We start from the raw sequence: 22,751 nt of genomic DNA on the forward strand, positions 1-22,751 counted from the left end.
AAATATTTCGATAGTTCAAAGTATTGAATTAATTATGTTTAGCAACAATGTACTTCAGTATTCAGTTCGAAACATTTACGGATTTATTTTTATCGATACATTAAAATGGCCGAGGAGTTCCGAATGCATTTTTGTAGTAATGTAGTGGAACTATTTCCATGTAGTAGTCAATATTGGCGAAATGATTTATCAATATAAAAATTTGATTTCAGTACCAATTCTCAAAAAATTATACATAACCCACTTCTCTCACTATTCGCCCAGACATTTTAGAAAAAAACTATGTAACAGCCACTTTAAATCAGCTGTGTATTCAAAACAATGATGAGAACTATTTACTGAGCGCACTGGCGTTCTTTGGCTTGTAGTTTGCTCGGCTGATGTGCCTACTTAGGACGGGCCCTGAGTGGCACCGTCTAAAAAGCAAATGCATAATTTATTGTTTAAGTTCTTAAACATAACTTCTTTTGGCATTCATCAAAAAATAAAAACATCACCACCATAATAAATAAATAAAAGTCATTTCATCCGAATTGTCTACTTTCAGTTTCTCTTCTGGAAGTTCTGTTATTTTCCGATACATCCTTTTGATGACAAAGACACATGTTTTGAAGAACACTTTAATTTGTTACATCCTCTCTGATTGGACAAAATTATAGTTTTAACCAATGAAAATTGACCTTTTATCTGACCAGTCTAATTGACATTTCTTACCCAAATTCTGTCAGTTTCAATCAAAACAATGCATGAAATGTGCCCTGCTGATTTATTAAGTGTCACCCAATAGGTGTTGTTAAAACACACCATCAGCTGATAATCCAATTAAGCTTCAGGACAGGAAGTGCATTATAACAGTAAACAGGCATATATAATTAAACCCTGTGATAAATTTGCGTTATTTTAAACACACTTTTTTTTTATATTCCGGGGGATTTTCATCCCCCTCCGGGAGACCGGGGGATGGGTCGAAATTCTGGGGGATATGGCATGTATGATGCATTGAAACACTAATTAGATGGGGATGGGGGATTACGACGATTGAAGTGACATTTACAAAAACAAAATGACACAAAACGTCATAAAGATATAGATATGTTTGTTTCCTTGCCAAGTGTGGGCACAAGCGCTCTCAGCACATTTTTCACTTTTATTTATGTGCCCATCAACCATTCCCATAGTTCAAATAAAATTTGCAACTCTCACATATTTGCCCGCAGATAGTCTTTCAGCGCCTCGCGCTTTGATATTGGATGTTGCACTGTTTGTTGTTTGTGTATCTATACTAAAAGTTCTTTCAGTGTGCAAGCAAATTAACATAGTTTTGTCAGTGTGCAGGCAATTGAACAAAGTCCTGTGTGTGTGCAGGCAATTGAACTAAATTTTGTCAGTTTGCAGTTAATTGAACGATGTCCTGTGTGTGTGCAGGCACTTGAACAAAGTCTTGTTAGTGTGCAGGCAACTGAAAAAAGTCCTGTCAATGTGCAGGTATCTGTACCAAGTGCTGTCAGTGTGCAGTCAATGTTTGACCAATATGTTTTTCAATATTCTTTGAGAACAAATATCAAGCTATAATGATTACAAAGGTTAAACTCTTTTACTCAGGTGAGCGATTAAGGGCCATTATGGCCCTCTTGTTTTAGTTATTGTCCATTGTTGTATTCCTTTTTCCGTAAGGTGAAATTGATACTGTTCTTAATAAGGTGGCACGATATGGCAGACTGTGGATGCTCTAGCTACATTATATACTTTTTTTTTTTTTTACTTCCCTCCATAATTTTTTTATGTTTTTGAGGTATTGACTTCAACTGTACAAAAGAAACATTGTTTTTTGTATGGAAATTCTTAAGACAACCTGATAATAAACATTATAACTTTTTTATATAAAATAACTTTTTATATTGAAGAAGATGATCTTTATTACAGTAAGCTTCTAATGTGTTTGTATTAAATTTATGTTGTCACTTGTACTTTTGATGAAATAAATATGTTTAAACTAAAGGTCAAGGTTGTGGAGATCTTTAGCTGAAAATCTGTTCCCAATCAATAACTGATAAAAGGTTAGGCCCAGAGACAAGTTGTCATTCACTCCATCTTGCAGTGACTTATCAGTTCAATGTACATACTAAATTACACTTTAGAATGTTTCAGACTTCATGGGAGGGTAGGATAGATCAACAAGAAAATATGTAACACACTGTACTCAAGGCTATCTGTCCATATCGGCCTAAATACTAATGGCTTTCCGTCCAACGAGGCCTTTTGAGCGCTTGTTATAAAACTATTTTAAATTGCTCAATTACTTATCTTTATTTTCTCAAATGAATGGAAACAATATTTGTTTTTAAAATATAATAAGTCTGAGTCTAGAGACTGTTTGTTATCATGGCTCTAGGTGGTAATTGAATAAACTAAGGCATACATGTGCAGGGCGCTGAAGTTAGGGGCAGGGGTCATTTAGCATGATTCTCCTGCATATGCGCAGTGCTGAGGTAAGGGGCAGGGGAAATTTGCCTTCATGTGCGCAGCCACTGAAGGATAGAAGCAAGGGTTATTCAGTATGGTTCTCCAACATGTGTGGGCCCTAAAGGTTAGGGTCATGGGCCATTCTGCATATTTTGCATACATGTGCACGGCCACTGAATTTTATACGTATAGGTCATTCAGCATGCATACAATTTTTCAATACTGCCTGACATAAACTACAGCCTTATTGTTTGCTTGGAGATGGGCTTAGTCTTCGAGAACCTGACGAAAGAGTCATTGCACAGGGCTTTAGTTTCTTAGATTATCACAACCTGGCCATCATATTAGCGAGTTGTCTGGGGTTGATGCCCCGACACTCCAACACCCATTGTTACGTCAGTCAGACCAGAATTTTGATGATTGAGTCTTTACTTTTCCCTATAGGTGTGTGAAGCTGCCAAAAGCCTTCAGGAAGGTGTCATTGCACAAGCATGCGGCTCGTTCCGGCGCGGGAAAGCCACTTGTGGTGACGTCGATGTCCTTGTGACACACCCGGATGGAAAATCCCACAAGGGGCTGTTTGGGAAACTGCTGGCTAAATTGAAAGAGCTAGGTTTGTGAAACTCTGTTAAAGAAATTGTAAAAACATGCCAAATAAGAAAAGCAATACAACTGAAGCCTGTAAATATAATTATGTAACAGGTATGATCTGTCTTCTTGAAAATATGATGTCATGTTGATAGCATTTCACAGAAAAACTGCAAAAAACTTCTGATGGTAAACATTTAAGGTGTTTAAACATAAAAGATGGCCATAGTGTACCATTATGCTATGTTTATAAGGCGTGGTAAAGATATACATACACAAACTTATCTGAAATAGGCCCAAGAATGGTATATTTTGACTAAAAAACACAGTTTCAAGTCAGACAATTTCCTATTTTTACTTTGAAAACAAGCAATCTTTCAGCTTATACCTTCAATAACTTTTTTGTTAATGCCTCTAGAAACATAGTTTAATCAAAGCGCTTAAAGCATGGAAAGGCTTTTGTCCTGCTACGTTTTGTGAGTATAGTTATGTTATTTTAAAACAAATTAACATACATAAACATACATCTAAAGTAGTATCTTGCTCATGAATTCGCAAATACTATTAGATGTTTATGCTGATATTCAATTAAATCAAAACCATGTAGTCACTTAAAATACTCACTAAATATGTGGAAAAACCCAAATACAGTACACTCCACGCGGAACTACCACTTTCATCGGTGACTCGGAGGCGTTTTTTAATTTATCGCGGATTTCTGCCGAGTACGCAACCTTTTTCCTCGCTAAATTTCGCCAAGTTGCACCGAGTCAATCGTTTTCTATGGAGGGTTTTATTGCCGGTAGCGCCGGTGATCGTATCAATTTATTGACCTAAGCGCGGAACTCCGCGTTTTGTGCATAGCTACTACAGTACATTGCCTCTGTTAAAACAGTATTAAATAATTAGATAATTAATTTTTCAAAGTACAGTCAGTTTCTTTTTTAAAAACAATCATTGTAAATTTTCATCAGCATCGTCAAACAACTGTTGTTTTTCACATTATGTAATTAAAAGATATACCATAGCGTGCGTTTGTGTTTGTTATTGTCATCTTTCTCTTACTATATTAAGGTGTTGAGAACTTTGTAAGTGTAAAAATTTTCGGTCATTATTTCTTAATTTGCATTTTACCACTTATTAACACTTATTAATTTATCCGTAGTTATCAATGGTTCTAAACTTATTTATTACGCATATAAGTGTAAATCCTTCATCAAGTTAATTAAAATCCCATTAAACACCATTTTATACATGCATTGAAATGAATAACACATTCTATCGGCTTCAGATCAAACAGTCACACTGTGTGACGTCACATAACTCACAGTTTTACCCACGAGGATCTCATGGAGAGCATGTATATTGTTATGCAGGATTAATGTGTCTGAGTGGTGTTTTCGAATGTAACTTAAGTATTGCATTTCCAACTTTAATTCATCACATTAATTAGTTACCTATATCATTGAATGTGTTGACTTTTATTGAGGATTCAATAAGTATAACTGTACACAATCGCTTCTTACAGGTATAAGTGTGGTACAAGTTTTAAAGTTTATTGGCAGATCGTTTTACAAAAATGTCATGTCTTTGTTTTCTTAATCCCTTGATTGCCCTTGTTGTTTATTTAATCCTACAATATTTTTTTCACACTTCCTCTTTCTACATGCAATATATCGTTTAGGATGGGTATTTACTAATTAACTTGTCAACAATGGTGTATACGGTTAGGTAGATAGATAGATAATCTTCGTCTTTGAAACTTGGTAAGTGTGAAAGTTACAATTGATGTCCTTTGGATGTCCGAAAATTAGGTACGCGAAATAAATTATTTTTATAAATAATTACGGGTGTTGCAAAAAATATCAAATAAATTAAACAAAATTAGATACAGTTATACAGTGGGAGATTCTTATCGGTTTTCCTCCGAGTTTCGCGGTGTTTTTACCTCCGAGTAACGCGGCGATTGTAATTATACGGTCCACTGATCAGCCTCGGTGGGTGAACGAGTAAAAACGCCGAGGAAAGAGGATTATGATCAATTGGATGTCGTGTCCGCGATGACCAAAATCCGCCGAGGAAAACGGAAAGTGGTAGTTCCGCGTGGAGTGTACTGTAATTACCTAATTAGGTATGGAGTAATACTCAATCACATATGAAACCTTATCTGGTTTCATGAACATCACCACAACTTAGGCATTTTTAGTAAAATCTACTCTACACCTCAAACATGTCAGAGTTGTTTAATTTACGACCATGATATGAGCGCTAAACTAAATGCATCCAACAAAATGCATTGGACTTTTTAATTGAGTTAATGTTTCTTTTCACATTTTTTTTTTGACAGGATCCTCGCCCCAAAGTTTTGTGGATCGAGTCACCCACATATTATTTATATTCCCTGTACGTAGTGATGTATTTTAATACTGCCCTCAACCTATGTCACTTGTGGACAAAATGAACAAATTTATATCAGTGGCTTATAAATACCGTATTATACTATGTATAGGACACTAGCATAGATAGGACGCGGGCAAAAAATTCGGTGAAAAAAATGGGTAAAAACCCTTAATATATAAGATAGGACGCAGCGGAAAAATGTCAAAATTGGAGCCGAAAAATTTAAGTTGGTAAAGTAATCATAACATATTTTAAAGTAAAAACAATAAAATTGAATATTAGGCATATTTCCATAACTGTCTTGTGTATTTCGGTAATTATCGTCATATTTCGGTAATTTAGCGTATTTCAGTAAGTCTAGTATCCGCCATATTTGTTTTGACAATTTATTTTTTGGAATCGTGAAAATGGCAAAGGTCAATATAAACCATGTGAAATTAAATTTTATAGCAAATTGATATGTACTTCGTTGTTTATTTCAAGTAAATTGATACATTTAATAGATACGCAAGAAAAGTAACAGTAGCACAGGCAATAATACAGTTTTATTCTGTCAACCTGATGACACTTTTCTTCAATTTGCCTTCGTTGTCTTCTGACGGTGCATCATAAACAACAATGATATAAGTCTTATAGTATGCGTGAATGTTCTCAAAATGTCAACACCCTCAGCTAAGTATTAAAACACGTGGTAAATTGTGAACAAACAGCCATATGGTATTACCATCGCAATAGTTTGTTCTATTGATGTTTTTCTAATGACAGACAGCGGGTGTTTTTTACACCTTCGCACATTTGAAAAGATTTGATAGTGACAATATTGCTACTTTGCGGTATGCACATTCCTTTATTATTATTTTAAAACAGTAACATACAACAAAATATTTTGTAAAATATCGAAACGTTAAAATTGTGAACAACATTTAATCGATATTTACCTCATATCCCGATTTTCCGCTGCCGTTATAACTGAATCCATTTAAAGCGCTGACTCACATCGAGTTTTTGTGAGTAGCATCCCTTTTGTAAAAAAGTAAACACTCATGTTTGTTTTCAATTTATTTCTCAATAAATCATTTTAAAGTATACATTCAATATATTTCTGTGTGTGTTAACTTGTGCGATTTTACCTACGTCAGTTGTTCTCTTTGGTGGACACAGTATCGGTACTAACCATTGCCGTGTTCGGCCTGAAATGGACTTGTGAAAAACTGATCAAATCCTAAAAGCATAGAAAGGACGCAGGCAATTTTTTAGACGATAATCTGGTGTAATAAAATGCGTCCTATGCATAGTATAATATGGTAATTAAATAAGCATATGCAGCATGCTTTAGACTCTGGGCTGAAATTACTGAGAAACTGTGAAATCTTCACACACTTTCTGTTCCATTCAGTATTACATGACTATTTCACAAATCGTAGCAGGCCAAAAGACTGTCAACGCTTTAAGCGCTGTGATTTTAATTGTATAATATGCATTTGGTAATGGTTAAAGGTTGTTATTATCTACTCTGTCACATAACACATTATTTTGAGTACGTACATACTATTACAAGCTTCATAAAAAATTGTCAAGTAAGAGCCATTTTAGGCTATTTTAAAAATAGATAATATACTTATGAATGAACGTAACAATCACCAAAAAACAGATAATAGGATAAAATAAAATATCATAAGTTCTTGAAATATTTTGGTTTGATATCTTACGCCAAATAAGCATTTAATTGCATTTTCAATTCGATCCATGTTTTATTCCGGGTTTTAACGAGTTCTCCTGGTTAATTTCTGAGCAATAAAACTGTCCAAATCAGATGACCGAGATTGTTTTTAACTGATAGTACATGTATCTAGTTCCCCGGCTGTGGCCAAATTCTAAACATATATACATACATGTATTTATTTTGATTAAGTATGTGTTCATTATGAAACTATTTGCATATTCTGCTTTATATATTTCCTTTTGTAACTTGTAGATATTAGAATAATTGCGTTTTCTATGAGTATAATTGAAAAATTACACAAAAGCACAGTTTATTCAAACTATATTTACCGCATAACATATTATGAATACCCCTTACAGTGCTAATTTTAGCAAGCTTCTTAATATACAGAACACTGTTCATAGCTTTTGGAGCAGATTGGTAACTAGGTAATTTAGATGTTGATCTGTGGACAGTAAATTTACAGATATGGTTATTAAAGTCTGCAGACCTACAGCCTAAAAACTGAGAGGTGCTGACACATCTGGCCTCTGGATAGATCTTTTAATCTATATTTAGCTCACCAGAGCATGAAGTACTCAAGATGAGTTATTGTGATCGGTATTTGTTCGTCGTCCGTCCGCCAGTCAGTCTGTCCGTCCGTCCGTCATCAATTGCTTAAAAAACATCTCTGAAATTACCTGGCCAAATTTAATGAAACTTTACAGGAAGCTTCCTTGGGTGACCCTCTACAAAAAATACAACAAGGGGTCACGATTGATCATCAACAACAACAACATCAACAAAATGGCCAACTTCCTGTTTTGCTTTAAAAAATCTCCTCTAAAACTACAAAAAATACAACAAGGCATTGAGATTGATCAAGAACAACAACAACAAAATGGCCGACTTACTGATTTGCTTTAGAAAAAATCTCTGAAACTACCAGGCTAAATTCAATGAAACATAAAGGTAGCTTCATTGCATGACCCTTTACAAATATAAAACAAGGCATCGTCATCAGTAAAGATATGTTTAAATTGCAACATTTTTATATTTATATTTATTTTATTTTATTATTGCTTTATCACAGAGTTGTGGCCCTTTTCTTTAGGTGAGCATTTTCGGGCCATCATGGCCCTCTTGTTCACCATACCCCACAATATAAGCATATCGCACTCCCCATTCATTTCATTATAATTTGCCCTGTGTCCCCAAAATGTGTTAATTAATGGTAATTAAGGTAGCTGATTTCAATTTTCTGACAGCTAAGTCAGTTTTATTAAACTTGTACAAACCCAACCTGTAATCTACAAGTCACTTGGTTCGTAATCAAAGCATAGATTGATCCCTGAAAATTATGCTTTGTAACTGAGAATGTTTTCAGATGCTATTTTCACCTTAATCTAAATTTCAAATGCCCTCATTAAACTTGTAAATTTGAATAAATAAAATACTGAATACAATTTCACATATAATTGTATGATAATTATTATTGGTGGTTAAAATTTTTATATCTTTAGATTTACGGGAGCGCCGTACCTAAATATTGCAAAACCCAATTAAAAATAAAATTCATTTTCGTAGTTTTATTTTTATTTATTCCGACGAACGTTGCTCCAAGGTTAAGAAAAAAATAAAATTAGTATTCTATAACCCATATCTCAGAACCAACTGGTGTACCAATTGTCATTCATTATCGGTCTTTTTACTGCACAAACCACGTAAACCAGTCGGAAATACGCGGGGAAACAGAACAGGTACCCGTTACCATAACAACGTCCTGTCAAAAGTGAAAGTACTTTTTGTCATACCCCTTATTTCTCACAATTTCTGCAGCTATATAGAAATGTTTTACTACAAAAACGTTCCGATGTTTATGTTTCATTTTTTAAATCAAACCGTGGTGAACTTATAGCGTGTTTATTGTGATTTTTTTGTAGATTCAGTATGTTGTTCGCGTTTCGTGGAATGATTGCGAAACTTCCGGTCAAAATAAGGAGACAGAAATTCGTGGGTTGTATTGTCTATTAAAAGTCGTTGGCGCACGTCGTATATTAACAAGGATGAATTGGATTACAGCGCAAAAATGTATAGCTTCTGACAAACACAAACTGCAAAATGATATCGTGTTCATCATAGTCAAAATGGATATTTTTGTCTGAATTTGACTCTGGGGAGCATTGAACACACTGCTTCACGATCACATATTTGAAGAGAAAAACACAAGGTATCGTGATATTCGTAGTTGTTAATTAGTTTAATAATGATTTAGAATTTAAATCGTTATAGAATACTGAAAATGATGTAATAATAACATAGTGTGTGTTTCCGATAAATCAGAAAAAATCTGAACATAAGATATCTGGCAGTCAGTGCAAGAAGTCAAACTTATCCGTTGCTTATTGCCAACGGGCATAGCTGGAATTAGAAGGATATTTTTCAGGACTGATTCTAAAATCAGTTCTTAGACCTGTTTTTTTGAAACATATAACACTTGTAAAATTTATCTTAATTCTCCCGAATTTTCTTTGAAGTACATAAATGTAGATTTTGACTGTCTGTGTATCCGTAAGCCCTGTCAAACTTTCAAGTGAAGAGGCTTCTACTTTTTTTTGGTTATATTTTCTATATAAAAACCACATCACGGTAAATTGTCACGGTGCTATTTCGTTAAAGACAGAAAAACACATTTGACCTCCTTATTATACCGTGTCTGAAACTGTGTTCAATGTTTGATTACTTCACAATGGAAAGGATATGCTTATATTGTGGGCAAAAGGTTAGAATTGGCCATTTAAACTTCTTTATTACACTGACATGTTTCATAAAATCCATGGGTTGATAATATATGCACCTCATATGCATAGATGCATTCGAACAAATATATACAATTAATTTCAATGAGCGCTTGAACTCACAGTGTTGAGGTCAATATTTTCAGTCAATAAAAAGATCTTTTAATTATGCTTTTGAAACTTTATGGTGATCTATCACCCTTTTTTCAGCATATGAAATAGCTGACACAAGTAAGGTGTGTTTTGTCTTCATGATATAAGAAGATTTAAAGAATAAAAAAAATCGGAGAAAAATCCGTTTTATTTTTATTTATTTCTCCTTTGGGACATTTTATGCATTTTATTTTTATTTTTATTTCCTCCTCCTTACCCAACTTTTTGAAAAATCTCCCGTAAATCTAAAGATAAAAAACTCTGGCCTAGTTATGTTAAGGTGCATTTTCCACATGAAAACAATGCAAGAAGGCCTTCAACCATAGGCTGTGAACTTTGAATGTGTGTTTGACCCTAATCACCGTCAATCACTGTCAAACATAATTTTCTGAAAATCTTTAAATAGTAACAAATATCACAGATCACATTTAAACAAACACTGCGCAATGATAACTTTTCAAATCAAAGTGCTGAAAGCACTGATGGACTAGGGCTTCATTTAGGGACAAATTGACAACTGTTCTAAGCATTGAAAGAAATGGCTCACATCACAAGGGAGCACTGTTGAATGGGCTAGTGTGAGCATTAGACAGAAAATGCTGTCGAGCTACATAGAAAATGGTACAAGCCTCGTTAAGGGGGCTGGATAAAATCTTCATAGTTTTTTTAAATTTCATAATGCTGTATAATCAGACTTGTACCAATTAATTTACATTGCTGACGTATGATAAACAAAGTACACATATTAATATATTTCCAAAAAATCAGCATTATAATTTATCTATTTTACTGCATTAGTTTTACATATCTCAAAACAAATGCATACATCAAAGCACTAAATAGTGCTTAATGCGGCCATGCCTTTATTAAATGGACAGTCAAGTTTGTTGAATAAAACATGATGGAACTTAAATCCTTGAAAGTTGACATTAACCATGAAGTTTTTAAATGAAATCTTTGGTTGCTATGTATGAAAGGAGTCTCTAAGGAAGACATTTGTTGCCAAGGAATGTCTTTGGAATGCTAAGGAAGTCATTGGTTGCTAAGGAAGGTACTAGTAGCTAAACAAGAAAGTGGTCGCTAAGAAAGTCAAGGTTATCATGGAAGTCATTGGTTTCTTAAAAGTAACTCATTGGTTGCTATAGATGTGGTTTCTAAGGAAGACATTTGTTGCTAAGAAGGTCATTGGTTGCTAAGGAAGAACACGCTTGCAATGAAAGTCATTAAGTCCTAAAAAAAACATTGGTTGCATAGTGAGTAAGTGGTTGATAATAAAGATATTGATCGCTATGGAAGCCATTTGTTGTTATGGAGATTGCTGGTTGATAAAGAAGAAAGTTGTTGCTAAAGAAGTGATAATTGCTAAGGAAGTAACTGGTTTCTTCGTAGTTATAACTACTACAGGAGGTGACATACCAAATAGATACATTTTTTTTTGGTTAGGCGTAAGTAAACAACTTTGGACAACGTCTGTAAAATAATTAAATCTATATATGTTACAGGGTCAAAACAGATAGAAAAATGTAAAAATTAAGATGCATTCATATATTTCTAATGAATTGATGTAAGTATTTTCCCGATATTCCATGAAAGCTTTCCGGAAACCGGAGTTGCACTTATGGAGAAACATTTAAATGAACAAAGCGCTGAAGAAAAAGTACAGCGCATGTGATAGAGTAAATGTTACTGTTGAAAACACTGGAGGAGGAACTATGTTCCGGTTCAACACAGGAACCTACAGTGTTTAAGGCTGCTGTGGAACAACTAATTTGTTGTTAAAGGAGTTGCTGCACCCACCTTATTATTCAACCTGAAGAATAAACAGTGACTTTAATTGACTGTGACAGTGAAGTTCAGTTAAGAATACATACTGATACAGAATGCCGTGTAGAAAATTCGCAAAAAACTCCACCACTGCCTCAATTTGTAACTCTGAATAGATCTGTTGCGTCTTTGGTCTCGCATGTTACAAATGGAGGCAGCGGTGGGATGAAGACAACTGCCGGATTGGAGTTGCCCTTACCCATGAGTTTCCTAGGCCAAGACTCCGGACGAGTCTTCTTGGAGGGAAAAGTAATGTAAGGTTCCGTTGTAGGCTGAAGTGCATTCATAGTGTAACATTCCGCAAAAGGCGGAAATGCGTTCATAGTACGTTGATGTACTTGTTAATATGCAAATTGGCATAACCCGTTCTTTCTGTGGATGGAGAATATACTGTATATAAGGCCAGTCTACCCCTTCAGGGTTGAGCATTCTTTTCTTTGAAGGGATCTGTTGGCCTTGCTGGCTTCGCACGCTACAATATTATGATGTTTAAATAATATCTGAATATGTCCGATGTATTAAATTTTGTGATTTTTTTCTGTGGGTTGTATTGTTGGAGAGGGGGTAAATGGGGGGGGGGGGGGGGGAGGGTAACAACTTATCAGACACCTGTGACAACATGATACAATGCAAGAATTTTGCCCTGTTTGCTATTACTGGCGTTTTCTTGATAACACCCCAGGACAAATTGGTTTTGAGCGAGTGGTTGAAAAAAAACAGAATATTATTTCGCATTACTAATTATGATCATTAAATATTAGGTTTACAGGTTACACCAGTCCCTGTTATTTGCATGCATTTATAGTGGTGGTTCCAAAGATGAAAAGTATCAACATATAAAATATCTGACAAATGAGTGCATGTACTATATTATTTTTGTGTGATGGCAGTTATAGAGATGCTTTAGGCTGAAAAAAGCAAATGAAGTGATGCAACTCGTCATAATTGTACAAAATATAAGAATGTAGGACTATTAAGAGATAACTTGTGCAATATTAAAATGCGAATATATGTGTATAGAATCCATACTATTATTTTATCAATTGCAATACACACCTATTTTGATAATCATGTGAATAAAGACTCTAATCTTCAGACTGTGCTAGATAGTAAATCGCGCCTCCACTAAAATGATTTCAGTTTACATTAGGCCATCAGGAGTAAGATAAAAGCTCATATCAAGGTTGACCTGTTCAGTCCATTTGCAGAAAATATCCGTCCCTGTAATCTGAAAACTAATTGGAGGAGGACATGTAGTTGGACAATCAGTAAGTTGTGTGGCTGACCTTGCGACCTTTTAGCTAGCAATGGCTTTTAATCTAATATTTTAAGCCTTCAACAAAGCTGAGTGAATTCAATTAGTTGTGTATTTTGTATTAATATTTAATAAAATAAAAGTGTGATAATGCTCGCTAAATGACCAAAAATGCATTCATGACCATATACATAATTCCATCAAGTAGAAGCAACAGTAGTGGTAGTAGTAGCAGCAACACCAGTGGTGTTAGAAGCAACAACACCAGTGGTAGTAGTAACATCAACAGCAGTGGAAGTAGTAACATAAACAGCAGTGGTGTTAGTAGCAACACCACCAGTGGTAGTTGTAGCAGAAACACTAGTGGAAGTAGTAGCAGCAGCAGTGGTAAAAGTAGCAGCAGTGGTAGATATCGCAGCAGCAGCAGTAGTAGAAGAAGCAGCAGGAGTGGAAGATGTAGCAGCAGTAGTGGTAAAAGTAGCAGCAGTGGTAGAAGTAGCAGCAGTGGAAGAAGTAGCAGCAGCAGTGGTAGAAGAAGCAGCAGTAGAAGAAGTAACAGCAGCAGTGGTAGAAGTGTCAGCGCCAGTGATAGTATCAGAAGCACCAGAGGTAGTAGTAACATCAATACCAGTGGTTGTAGCAGCAGCAGAAGTGGAAGAAGCCACAACAGCAGTGGTATTAGTAGCAGCAGTGGAAGAAGTAGCAGCAGCAGCAGTGGAAGATGCAGTTGTAGTAGTAGCAGCAGTAGTGGTATTAGTAGCAGCAGTGGAAGAAGTAGCAGCAGCAGCAGTGGGAGAAGCAGCTGCAGTGGTAGTAGTAGCAGCAGCAATGGTAGAAGTAGCAGCAGCAGTGGTAGTGGTAGCATCAGCACCAGATGTAGTAACATAAACACCAGTTGTAGTAACATCAACACTAGTTGTAGTAGTAGCAGCAGCAGTGATAGAGGTAGCACCAGCAGTGGAAGAAGTAACGTCACCACCAGTGGTAGTCATAGCAGCAGCAGTTGTAGTAATAGCAGCTCCAGTTGTAGTAGTAACATCAGCAGATGTAGTAGTAGCAGCAGCAGTGGTAGTTGTAGCACCAGCAGTGGTAGTAGTAGCAGCAACAGTGGTAGTAGTAACATCAACACCAGTTGTAGTAATATAAACACCAGTTGTAGTAACATCAACACCAGTTGTAGTAGTAGCAGCAGCAGTGGTAGAAGTAGCACAAGCAGTGGAAGTAGTAACATCACCACCAGTGGTAGTTGTAGCAGCACCAGTGGTAGTAGTAGCACCAACAGTGGTAGTAGTAGCAGCACCAGTGGTAGTAGTAGCAGCAGCAGTGGTTGAAGTAGCAGCAGTTGAAGAAGTAGCAGCAGCAGAAGTGGAAGAAGTACCAGCAGCAGTGAAAGAAGTAGAAGCAGTAGTGGAAGAAGTAGCAGCTGCAGTTGTAGAAGTAGCACCAGCAGGTGTAGTAGTAGCATCAGTAGTTGAAGTAGTAGCACCAGTGGTAGTAGTAGCGACACCAGTGGTAGCAGCAGCAGTGGTGGTAGTAGTACCAGCTACAGTGGTAGTAGAAGCAGCAGTGGTGGTAGTAGAAGTAGCACCAGCAGTGGATGAAGTAGCAGCAGTGGTAGAAGTAACACTAGCAGTGGTAGTAGTAGTAGTAGTAGTAGTAGCAACACCAGTGTTAGTAGTAGCAGTAACATAAGTGCTGGTAGAAGTAACATAAATGGTAGAAGAAGCAACATCGCCAGTGGTATTAGAAGCAGCAGCAGCTGTAGAAGTAGCAGCAACACCAGTGGTATTAGTAGCAACATCACCAGAGGTTATAGTAGCAGCAACACTTGTAGTTATAGCAGCAAAAGTGGTGATAGTTACATCAACACCAGTGGTAGTAGTAGCAGACACAGTGGTAGTAGTAGCAGCAGCAGTGGTAGTAGTACCATCAGCACCAGTGGTAGTCGTAGTAGCTCAATGGGTTGAAGTTACATCAACACCAGTTGTAATAGTAGCAGTAGTTGAAGTAGCAGTAGTGGAAGAAGTAGCAGCAACACTTAGCAGGAATTGTAGTTATAGCAGCAAAGTGGTGATAGTAACATCAACACTAGTGGTAGTAGTAGCAGACACAGTGGTAGTAGAAGAAGCAGCAGTGGTAGTAGTCACATCAACACCAGTGGTTGTAGTAGCAGCAGCAGTGGTAGAAGTATTAGCAGCAGTGGTAGAAGTGGCACCAGCAATGGTAGTAGTAAAATCAACACCAGTGGTAGTCGTAGCAGACACAGTGGTAGTAGTAGCAGCAGCAGTGATAGTAGTAACATCAACACCAGTGGTAGAAGTAGCAGCAGCAGTGGTAGTAGTAGCAGCAGTAGTAGTGGTAGAAGTGGCACCAGCAGTGGTAGTAGTAACATCAACACCAGTGGTGGTCGAAGCAGCAGCAGTGGTAGTAGTAACATCAGCACCAGTGGTAGTAGTTGCAGCACGATCAGTGGCAGTGGTAGTTATAGCAGCTCCACTGGCAGTAGTAACATCAACACTAGTGGTAGTAGTAGCAGCAGCAGCATTGATTGTAGTAGCAGCAGCAGTGGTTGAAGTAGCAGCAGCAGTGGAAGAAGTAGCACCAGCAGTGGTAGAAGTAGCACCAAGACCAGAGGTAGTAGTGGCAGCAGCAGTGGAAGAAGTAGCACCAGCAGTGGTAGTAGTAGCAGCAAGACAAGTGCTGGTAGTAGTAGCAACACAAATGATAGTAGCAACATTGCTTGTTGTAGCAGTAGCAGCAGCAGTGGTAGTAGTAGCAGCAGTAGTAGAAGTAGCACCAGCAGTGGTAGAAGTAGTACCAGCAGTGGTAGTAGTAGCAGCAGCAGTGGTAGTAGTAGCAGTGTAAGAAGTAGCACCAGCAGTGGAAGTTGTAACATCATCACCAGTGGTAGTTGCAGCAGCAGCAGTGGTAGTAGTAGTAGTAGTACCAGCAGTGGTAGTAGTAACATCAACACCAGTAGTAGTCGTAGCAGCAGCAGTGGAAGAAGTAGAACCAGCAGTGGTAGTAGTAACATCAGCACCAGTGGTAGTCCTAGCAGCTGCATGGGTTGAATTTACATCAACACCAGTTGTAATAGTAGCAGCAGCAGTGGTTGAAGTAGCAGTAGTGGAAGAAGTAGCAGCAGTTGTATTAGCAGTGACTAGACCAGTAAGTAGCAGCAACACCAGTTTTAATTGTAGCAACATCAGTGGTAGTAGAAGCAGCAGTGATGGAAGTAGTTGCAGCAGCAGTTGTAGTAGTAGCAGCGACTAGACCAGTAAGTAGCAGCAACACCAATGCTAGTAGTAGCAACAACTACAGTTGTATGATAGCAGCAGCACCAGAGGTTGTAAAAGCAGGACACTAGTTTTAGTAGTAGCAACACCAGTGGTAGTAGAAGCAGCAGCGATGGAAGTAGTTGTGTGATGTAATTCGGCCGGTTCTTCTAACTCATATCCGTGCCAATCACGGTATGATGTTGGCAAAGGATAACGCACCATGTCACGTTATGCTTATAGCAAACATGGTGAACTCTCCAATGGCCTGCAAAAAGTCCGGATTCAAATCCGATCAAGCACGAGTGGAACCTTTCGAAGCGCAACGTGTGTGCCCAGCCTCTGCAACCAAATCTCAGGGTGCTGACGCGTGATATTCATCAGATTTGAGCAGCCATTCCACAACAGTATTTTCACAAATACATTGTATCAATGAAGACAAGGTGCCTTGCCCTAATTTCCGCAGCATGTGGACATACAAAGTATTAAAAAAAAATCACATACAATGTGATTTAGTCTTGCAGTTTTTGTTTTAAGGGTGTCAATGTTACCCTCTCTGTAAAGTTTGTTCCCGTGATCATATTTCAATGATTTTGTTATACGTATTAGGAATAAATCGTATTAACCTTATATTTGGTTATTTGTATTTTTCTCCAAATAGGCAAATACTTTTCCTAAAATATGATAAAAACTAGGTGGCCAATTAGAAATTTGTCGTAGTGTATAGAAAGGCTATATGCAGGACGATCATGCATATCTGAATGTGTCAAAAGCTCAATGTGGTACTTAAATGCGTTCCTACCTTAAGGAAATACAAAAAAAATGTTAACATTGACCTTTGTTTGTGTTGTTACAGGTTTCCTCACCGACGATCTTGTCACTGCTGAAGATAACGGGAACCAGAAGAAATACCTGGGTGTTTGCAAGCTTCCAGGAGAGGGGCGGAAGGTAGAGGCGTGGCTTAGTTTCCTAGATAGAAACCAATACCGGTTTTGTTCTTGATAAGTGAAAACACATTGTGGTGAGGGATATCGCACCCACAACCTCTTGGATGAGAGGAAATCACATTTACCATTAGACATTTTAGTATTGACTTTAGACACCCATAATATTTACAGGCATCAGTAGGATACCTTAGAATATAGTGACAAATGAACCGACCTTATCTTATTGCTATTAGTGCATTTAAAGCAAATTTTAGGTAAACTTCAGGTTAACCCCCAACATGTCATTATTTAAATCTTGTTGATCTACAAGAACAATTTACACTTTTATTTTATTTCCACAGCACAGAAGACTGGACTTAATAGTCGTGCCATATGATGAATATGCATGCGCACTTGTCTACTTCACTGGATCTGCCCACTTGAACCGATCGCTGCGCCACCTAGCAAAGAAAATGAACATGTCTCTCTCTGAACACTCATTGAATGTCGGTGTCGTAAGACGTGTAAGCAATATTTCGTTGTTTTTTTTAAATTCTTTTACAATCACTTACAATTAAAAATTGTCTTGCAGCCTTTTTTGATTTTAGCTCGACTATTCGAATAATAAGGAGAGTTATACTGCTCACCCTAGTGTTAGCATCACACCTTGGTAAGGGTTTTTGCATGTAAGCACCTTTAAGTCATTATCTCAGGAAATACATCATGTATTGCATTGAAACTTAAGACATATGTTCCCAACTATTCCACCTACTAAATTAATGCAGTAAGATAACTCTATTTTGTATATAATGCTAATTAAGGCCTTTTATTATTCAACTTTCTTCAATAAGAGTGGACACTTCGAACAAAGGATCACTTTACAGGTTTTTCCAAGGAACATCTTGGTCTTTCAATCAAATTGGGTCTTGCATTGGATCGTTGATGTGAACGTACCTCTGTATTGTTAGGAGCCTCTGTCGTCATATTATTGATGCAATTCGTTCTTTCATCATAGAGTTTGTTGACCAAAAATCCAAATCATATGACAAGTTGTTTACACCCATATGTAACATTATGCCAAAATATGCTTTAATGACTTAGTATTTTGAATCTGACCATTTAAGATCGTTCTTCAGATTTTTCTGTCTATTTCTGTGAATTGGAACATATTTGTTTGTTGAATTTGTTAACCAAGGAAACGGCTCTTTTGAAAATATTTCAGGCAATGGGATAAATTTGCCAATGGAATTTCATATCATGAGAAAAATATGTTGCTGTCTGTACCTTTGAGATAATGAATATCTTCTATCGCAGTAGTTGTCTGAATAAATGTCTCGCATCAACCTGGAAATATAGTTCTTGTTTGTTTATCCTCTTTTACAGTGGTTGTCTGGGAAACTTTCTGGTAATGTATTTCAGGCAGTCATATATTCCGTCACAGTAGTATTTCACTTAAACTTTACAATAATCTAGAAGTGTAATAACGGTAGGATTACCTTTTATTAGAAAGATTTCCATGTCAACTGTACAACTGTCTGGTAATTGATTTTTGATTTGTATGTTTACAATAACAGTTGTTTCCATGTCAACATCCCAGCGAACTGATAATTGAGATCTGGTTGCTTAATCTTAATTGCTATGCTAACTGTACAGCAATCTGGTGGATTTTGGTTGGTATATATTCAGTCACATTGGGGGCCATATTAACTTTATAGCTACCTTGTGATATTTTTCCTGTTTTTAGCTCACCTGAGCACAAAGTGCTCTAGAGGTCACATTTATGACTATATCTTAATGAAAGTTGGTCAGAATGTTAATATTAATGACCTCTAGGGCAAGTTCGAATCTGGGTCATGTGCGGTCAAAAACTAGGTCACCAGGTCAAATTGAAGGAAAAGCTTGTCAACACTCTAGAGGTCACATTTATATCTGTATCTTCATGAAAAGTAGTCAGAATGTTTATATAAATAATCTCTAAGTCAAATTTAAATCTGGGTCATGTGCGGTCAAAAACTAGGTCACCATGTCAAATCATAGGAGAAGCTTGTTAGCACTCTAGAGGTAACATTTATGACTGTATGCTCATGAAACTTAGTCAGAATGTATATAGTGATTAGCTCTAGGCCAAGTTTGAATCTTAGTCATGTGCGGTTAAAAACTAGGTCACCAGGTCAAATTTAAGGAAAAGCTTGTTAGCACTCTAGAGGTCACATTTATAATTGTTTCTTCATGAAAGTTGGTCAGAATGTTTTTATTAATAATCTCTAAGCCAAGTTCAAATCTGGGTCATGTGCGGTCAAAAACTAGGTCAGCAGGTCGAATTGAAGGAAAAGCTTGTTAACACTCTAGAGATCACATTTATGACTATCTTCATGAAAGTTGGTCAGAATGTTAATATTAATGATCTCTACGTCAAGTTCAAATCTGGGTTATGTGCGGTCAAAAACTAGGTCACCAGGTCATATTGAAGGAAAAGCTTAACACTCTAGAGGTCACATTTATGACTGTATCTTCATTAAAGTTATTCAGAACGTTTATATTAATAATCTTTAAGTGAAGTTTAAATCTGGGTCATGTGCGGTCAAAAAGAAGGTCACCAGTTCAAATCATAGGAAAAGCTTGTTAGCACTCTAGAGGTCACATTTATGACTGTATGTTCATGAAACTTAGTCAGAATGTATATATTGATTAGCTCTAGGCCAAGTTCGAATCTTAGTCATGTGCGGTCAAAAACTAGGTCACCAGGTCAAATTGAAGGAAAAGCTTGTTAACACTCTAGAGGTAACATTTATGACTGTATGTTCATGGATCAGAATGTTATTCATGATGATCTTTAGGTAGAGTTTGAAACTGGGTAATCAGAGGTCAAAAACCAGGCCACAAGGTTAAATCATAGAAAAACTTTGTAAACACTGTAGAGGTTGCATTCTCTCTTTAATCACCATGAAACTATGTCAGAATGTTTGTGTTTATGAAGTCTATGTCAAGTTTGAAACTGGATAACCTGAGTTCAAAAACTAGGTCATGTAGTCAAATCATAAAAAACATTGTTAAAACACTGTTGAGGCCATATTTTCTTCTTTATCTATATGAAACCTGATCATAATGTACTTATTACAGCAAGGTAAGGTTTGCAACTGGGTCATCGGTGATATTAAAAAAATCATCCATGATATTAAAAAAAAAAAACTTGGTCACTAGGAAGGATCTAAGTAATTTATTTTTTAATTCCAGGTATAAATGTTTTGATACCATACCTTATGATTATATTTGGATGTGAATGAGAAGTGAAACCCAAAACTTTAGTCCTGTTTTGCACCATATAACCTGAATTGGTATGCGGTAAAGCCCATATAACCAATTCACCATCTTACTTTACCTTATATGATCTAAAGTAGCTGAAATGAAGATGACCCTTTAAATTGTGCTCTAAGGCTGATAGGGAAGAGTTTTGTCACAATTGCCCTCGCCCTGAAAACACTTATTTCACACTTGAATTGGATCAGGTGAGCGATACAGGGCCCTCTTGTGTATCTTTGGTTGCAGTAGTTTCTATTTCAATTTTGCAACCATCTGGCAATTTAGTTCCGGTGCAGATGATCAGTGTGTAGTTCCTGATGATTTTTCTTACATTGCAGTGGTTTCCATGTCGACTTTAGAGTCATTTGGTAATGGATGTTCTGTTCTTATATTTGCAGTCCCTATGGTTTCCATGTTAACTTTATAGCGATCTGGTAATAGAAGTACACCTACGTAATGTGATCAGAGCAGTGTAATAGTGGTTATTATCCCCCGCCTTGAAAAGGCGAGGGGATATAGTAATGGTAGACGGGATTCCGTGTGTCTGTGCGTGCGTGCGTGTGTCCGTCCCACATTCATTTCTTTGCATCTCCTTTTTTTACATTTCTCATGCGATTTCTACCAAACTTTCACAGATTGATAATGATAAAATGAAGCAGTGCATATTTTCAGGCTTTCGCGATTCAACCATTTTTGAAAGAGTTATTGCCCTTTGCTTATTTTACATTTAAAATTGGTTTCTTTGCAACTCCTTTTACGTTTTTCATGCAATTTCTACCAAACTTTCACAGATTGATGACTATATAGTGACGCAGGGCATATTGTCGGGCTTTCCCTATTTGACCATTTTTGAAAGAGTTATTGCCCTTTGCTTATTTTACATTAAAAATTTGCTTACGTTTTTCATGCGATTTCTACCAAACTTTCACAGATTGATGATCATAAAGTGAAGCAGCACATATTGTCAGGCTTTTGCAATTTGACCTTTTTTGAAAGAGTTAATGCCCTTTGTTTATTTTACATTTAAAATTGTCTACGGGCTTTCATGAAGGGATTCTTTTAGGAAGAGTTAATGCCCTTTCTTAATTTTATGCATTTCTTATGTTCCTGAGAAACTACCCTTACCATTGATTGGCTTTCGTTACAAAAAATGCCCCCATGAGGCGGGGGATATAGCTGTCTGTGACCGCTCTTGTTTATGTTTATACTGAAAGTATTGCTGCATAGCTTTGTATGCATCTAGGTTTAAGAGCCGTACCAGTCTATCTAATGGAATTAAACACACAGGTCCTTAAAACAAAACTATATCTCACAGTTTCACTGCGCATATTTGCTCATTTCTCAAAATTTGACATTGATACCATAGCGCATTTTTGATACAAGTCATGAAGAGAAAAGAATAAACATTAACTTAAGATATTTAAAGAAATGCCGTTGCTTAGTTTTGCATGGTTATTCTTACATTTGAAAGAAAATCTGTGTAGTAACTGTTTCTTAAACAAAAGAACCATATAAACTAATGCTGGTGTTCAAATTCACAATCCTTATTTTACTGGATGTGGAACTGGATGTACCAGTTTTGTCTACAGTATTCCTACAGTAAACAGTAGCAGTTAAACCAGCACCCTTGAAAAATAGGTCTACATTAGGTGTTACAGTAGTGAAAGGATATAATGCCAATGTTGCCTCTTTTGACTTAGATATTCTGGTTTTGCATGTATTTTAGCACACATAAGTCACACACTCTGCAACTACTATATGTATTGCATTGAAACTTCGTACAAACGTTCTCAACCATCCAACATACTTGAATAATCAAATTAGATAACACTATTTTGCATTTAATGGAAATTGTGGCTGTTTATTATTTGACTTAGATTTTCTGGTAACGGTTTTGCATGTAAACCTATTTTACAGTGTTCTATGCACATGCTTCACCAAAACTTTGTAATCCTTAAACTTAAAAGTGGCGAAATAGTTGAGCATGCATTCTCTGTGAAAGCTCTTGTTATGCCTCTGTTCATAAAATGGGAAGTATTATAGTTTCACCTGAGGCGTACAGTCAGG

At 36.6% G+C, this 22,751-nt stretch overlaps 1 protein-coding gene across 1 annotated transcript in view; it reads left to right on the top strand.

Moving 5' to 3' along the window:
• The window catches only part of LOC128211649 (DNA polymerase lambda-like), a 78,040-nt gene that overhangs the window by 52,472 nt on the left and 2,817 nt on the right, over positions 1 to 22,751 (top strand). The window contains exons 6-8 of the mRNA XM_052916648.1: positions 2,908 to 3,076; positions 17,315 to 17,406; positions 17,747 to 17,908. Coding sequence (XP_052772608.1) covers positions 2,908 to 3,076; positions 17,315 to 17,406; positions 17,747 to 17,908 — 423 coding nt within the window. The remainder of the gene's footprint in view (positions 1 to 2,907; positions 3,077 to 17,314; positions 17,407 to 17,746; positions 17,909 to 22,751) is intronic.

This window comes from Mya arenaria, chromosome 12 (genome assembly GCF_026914265.1).
Source record: "Mya arenaria isolate MELC-2E11 chromosome 12, ASM2691426v1".
Classification (NCBI taxonomy): Eukaryota; Metazoa; Mollusca; class Bivalvia; order Myida; family Myidae; genus Mya; species Mya arenaria.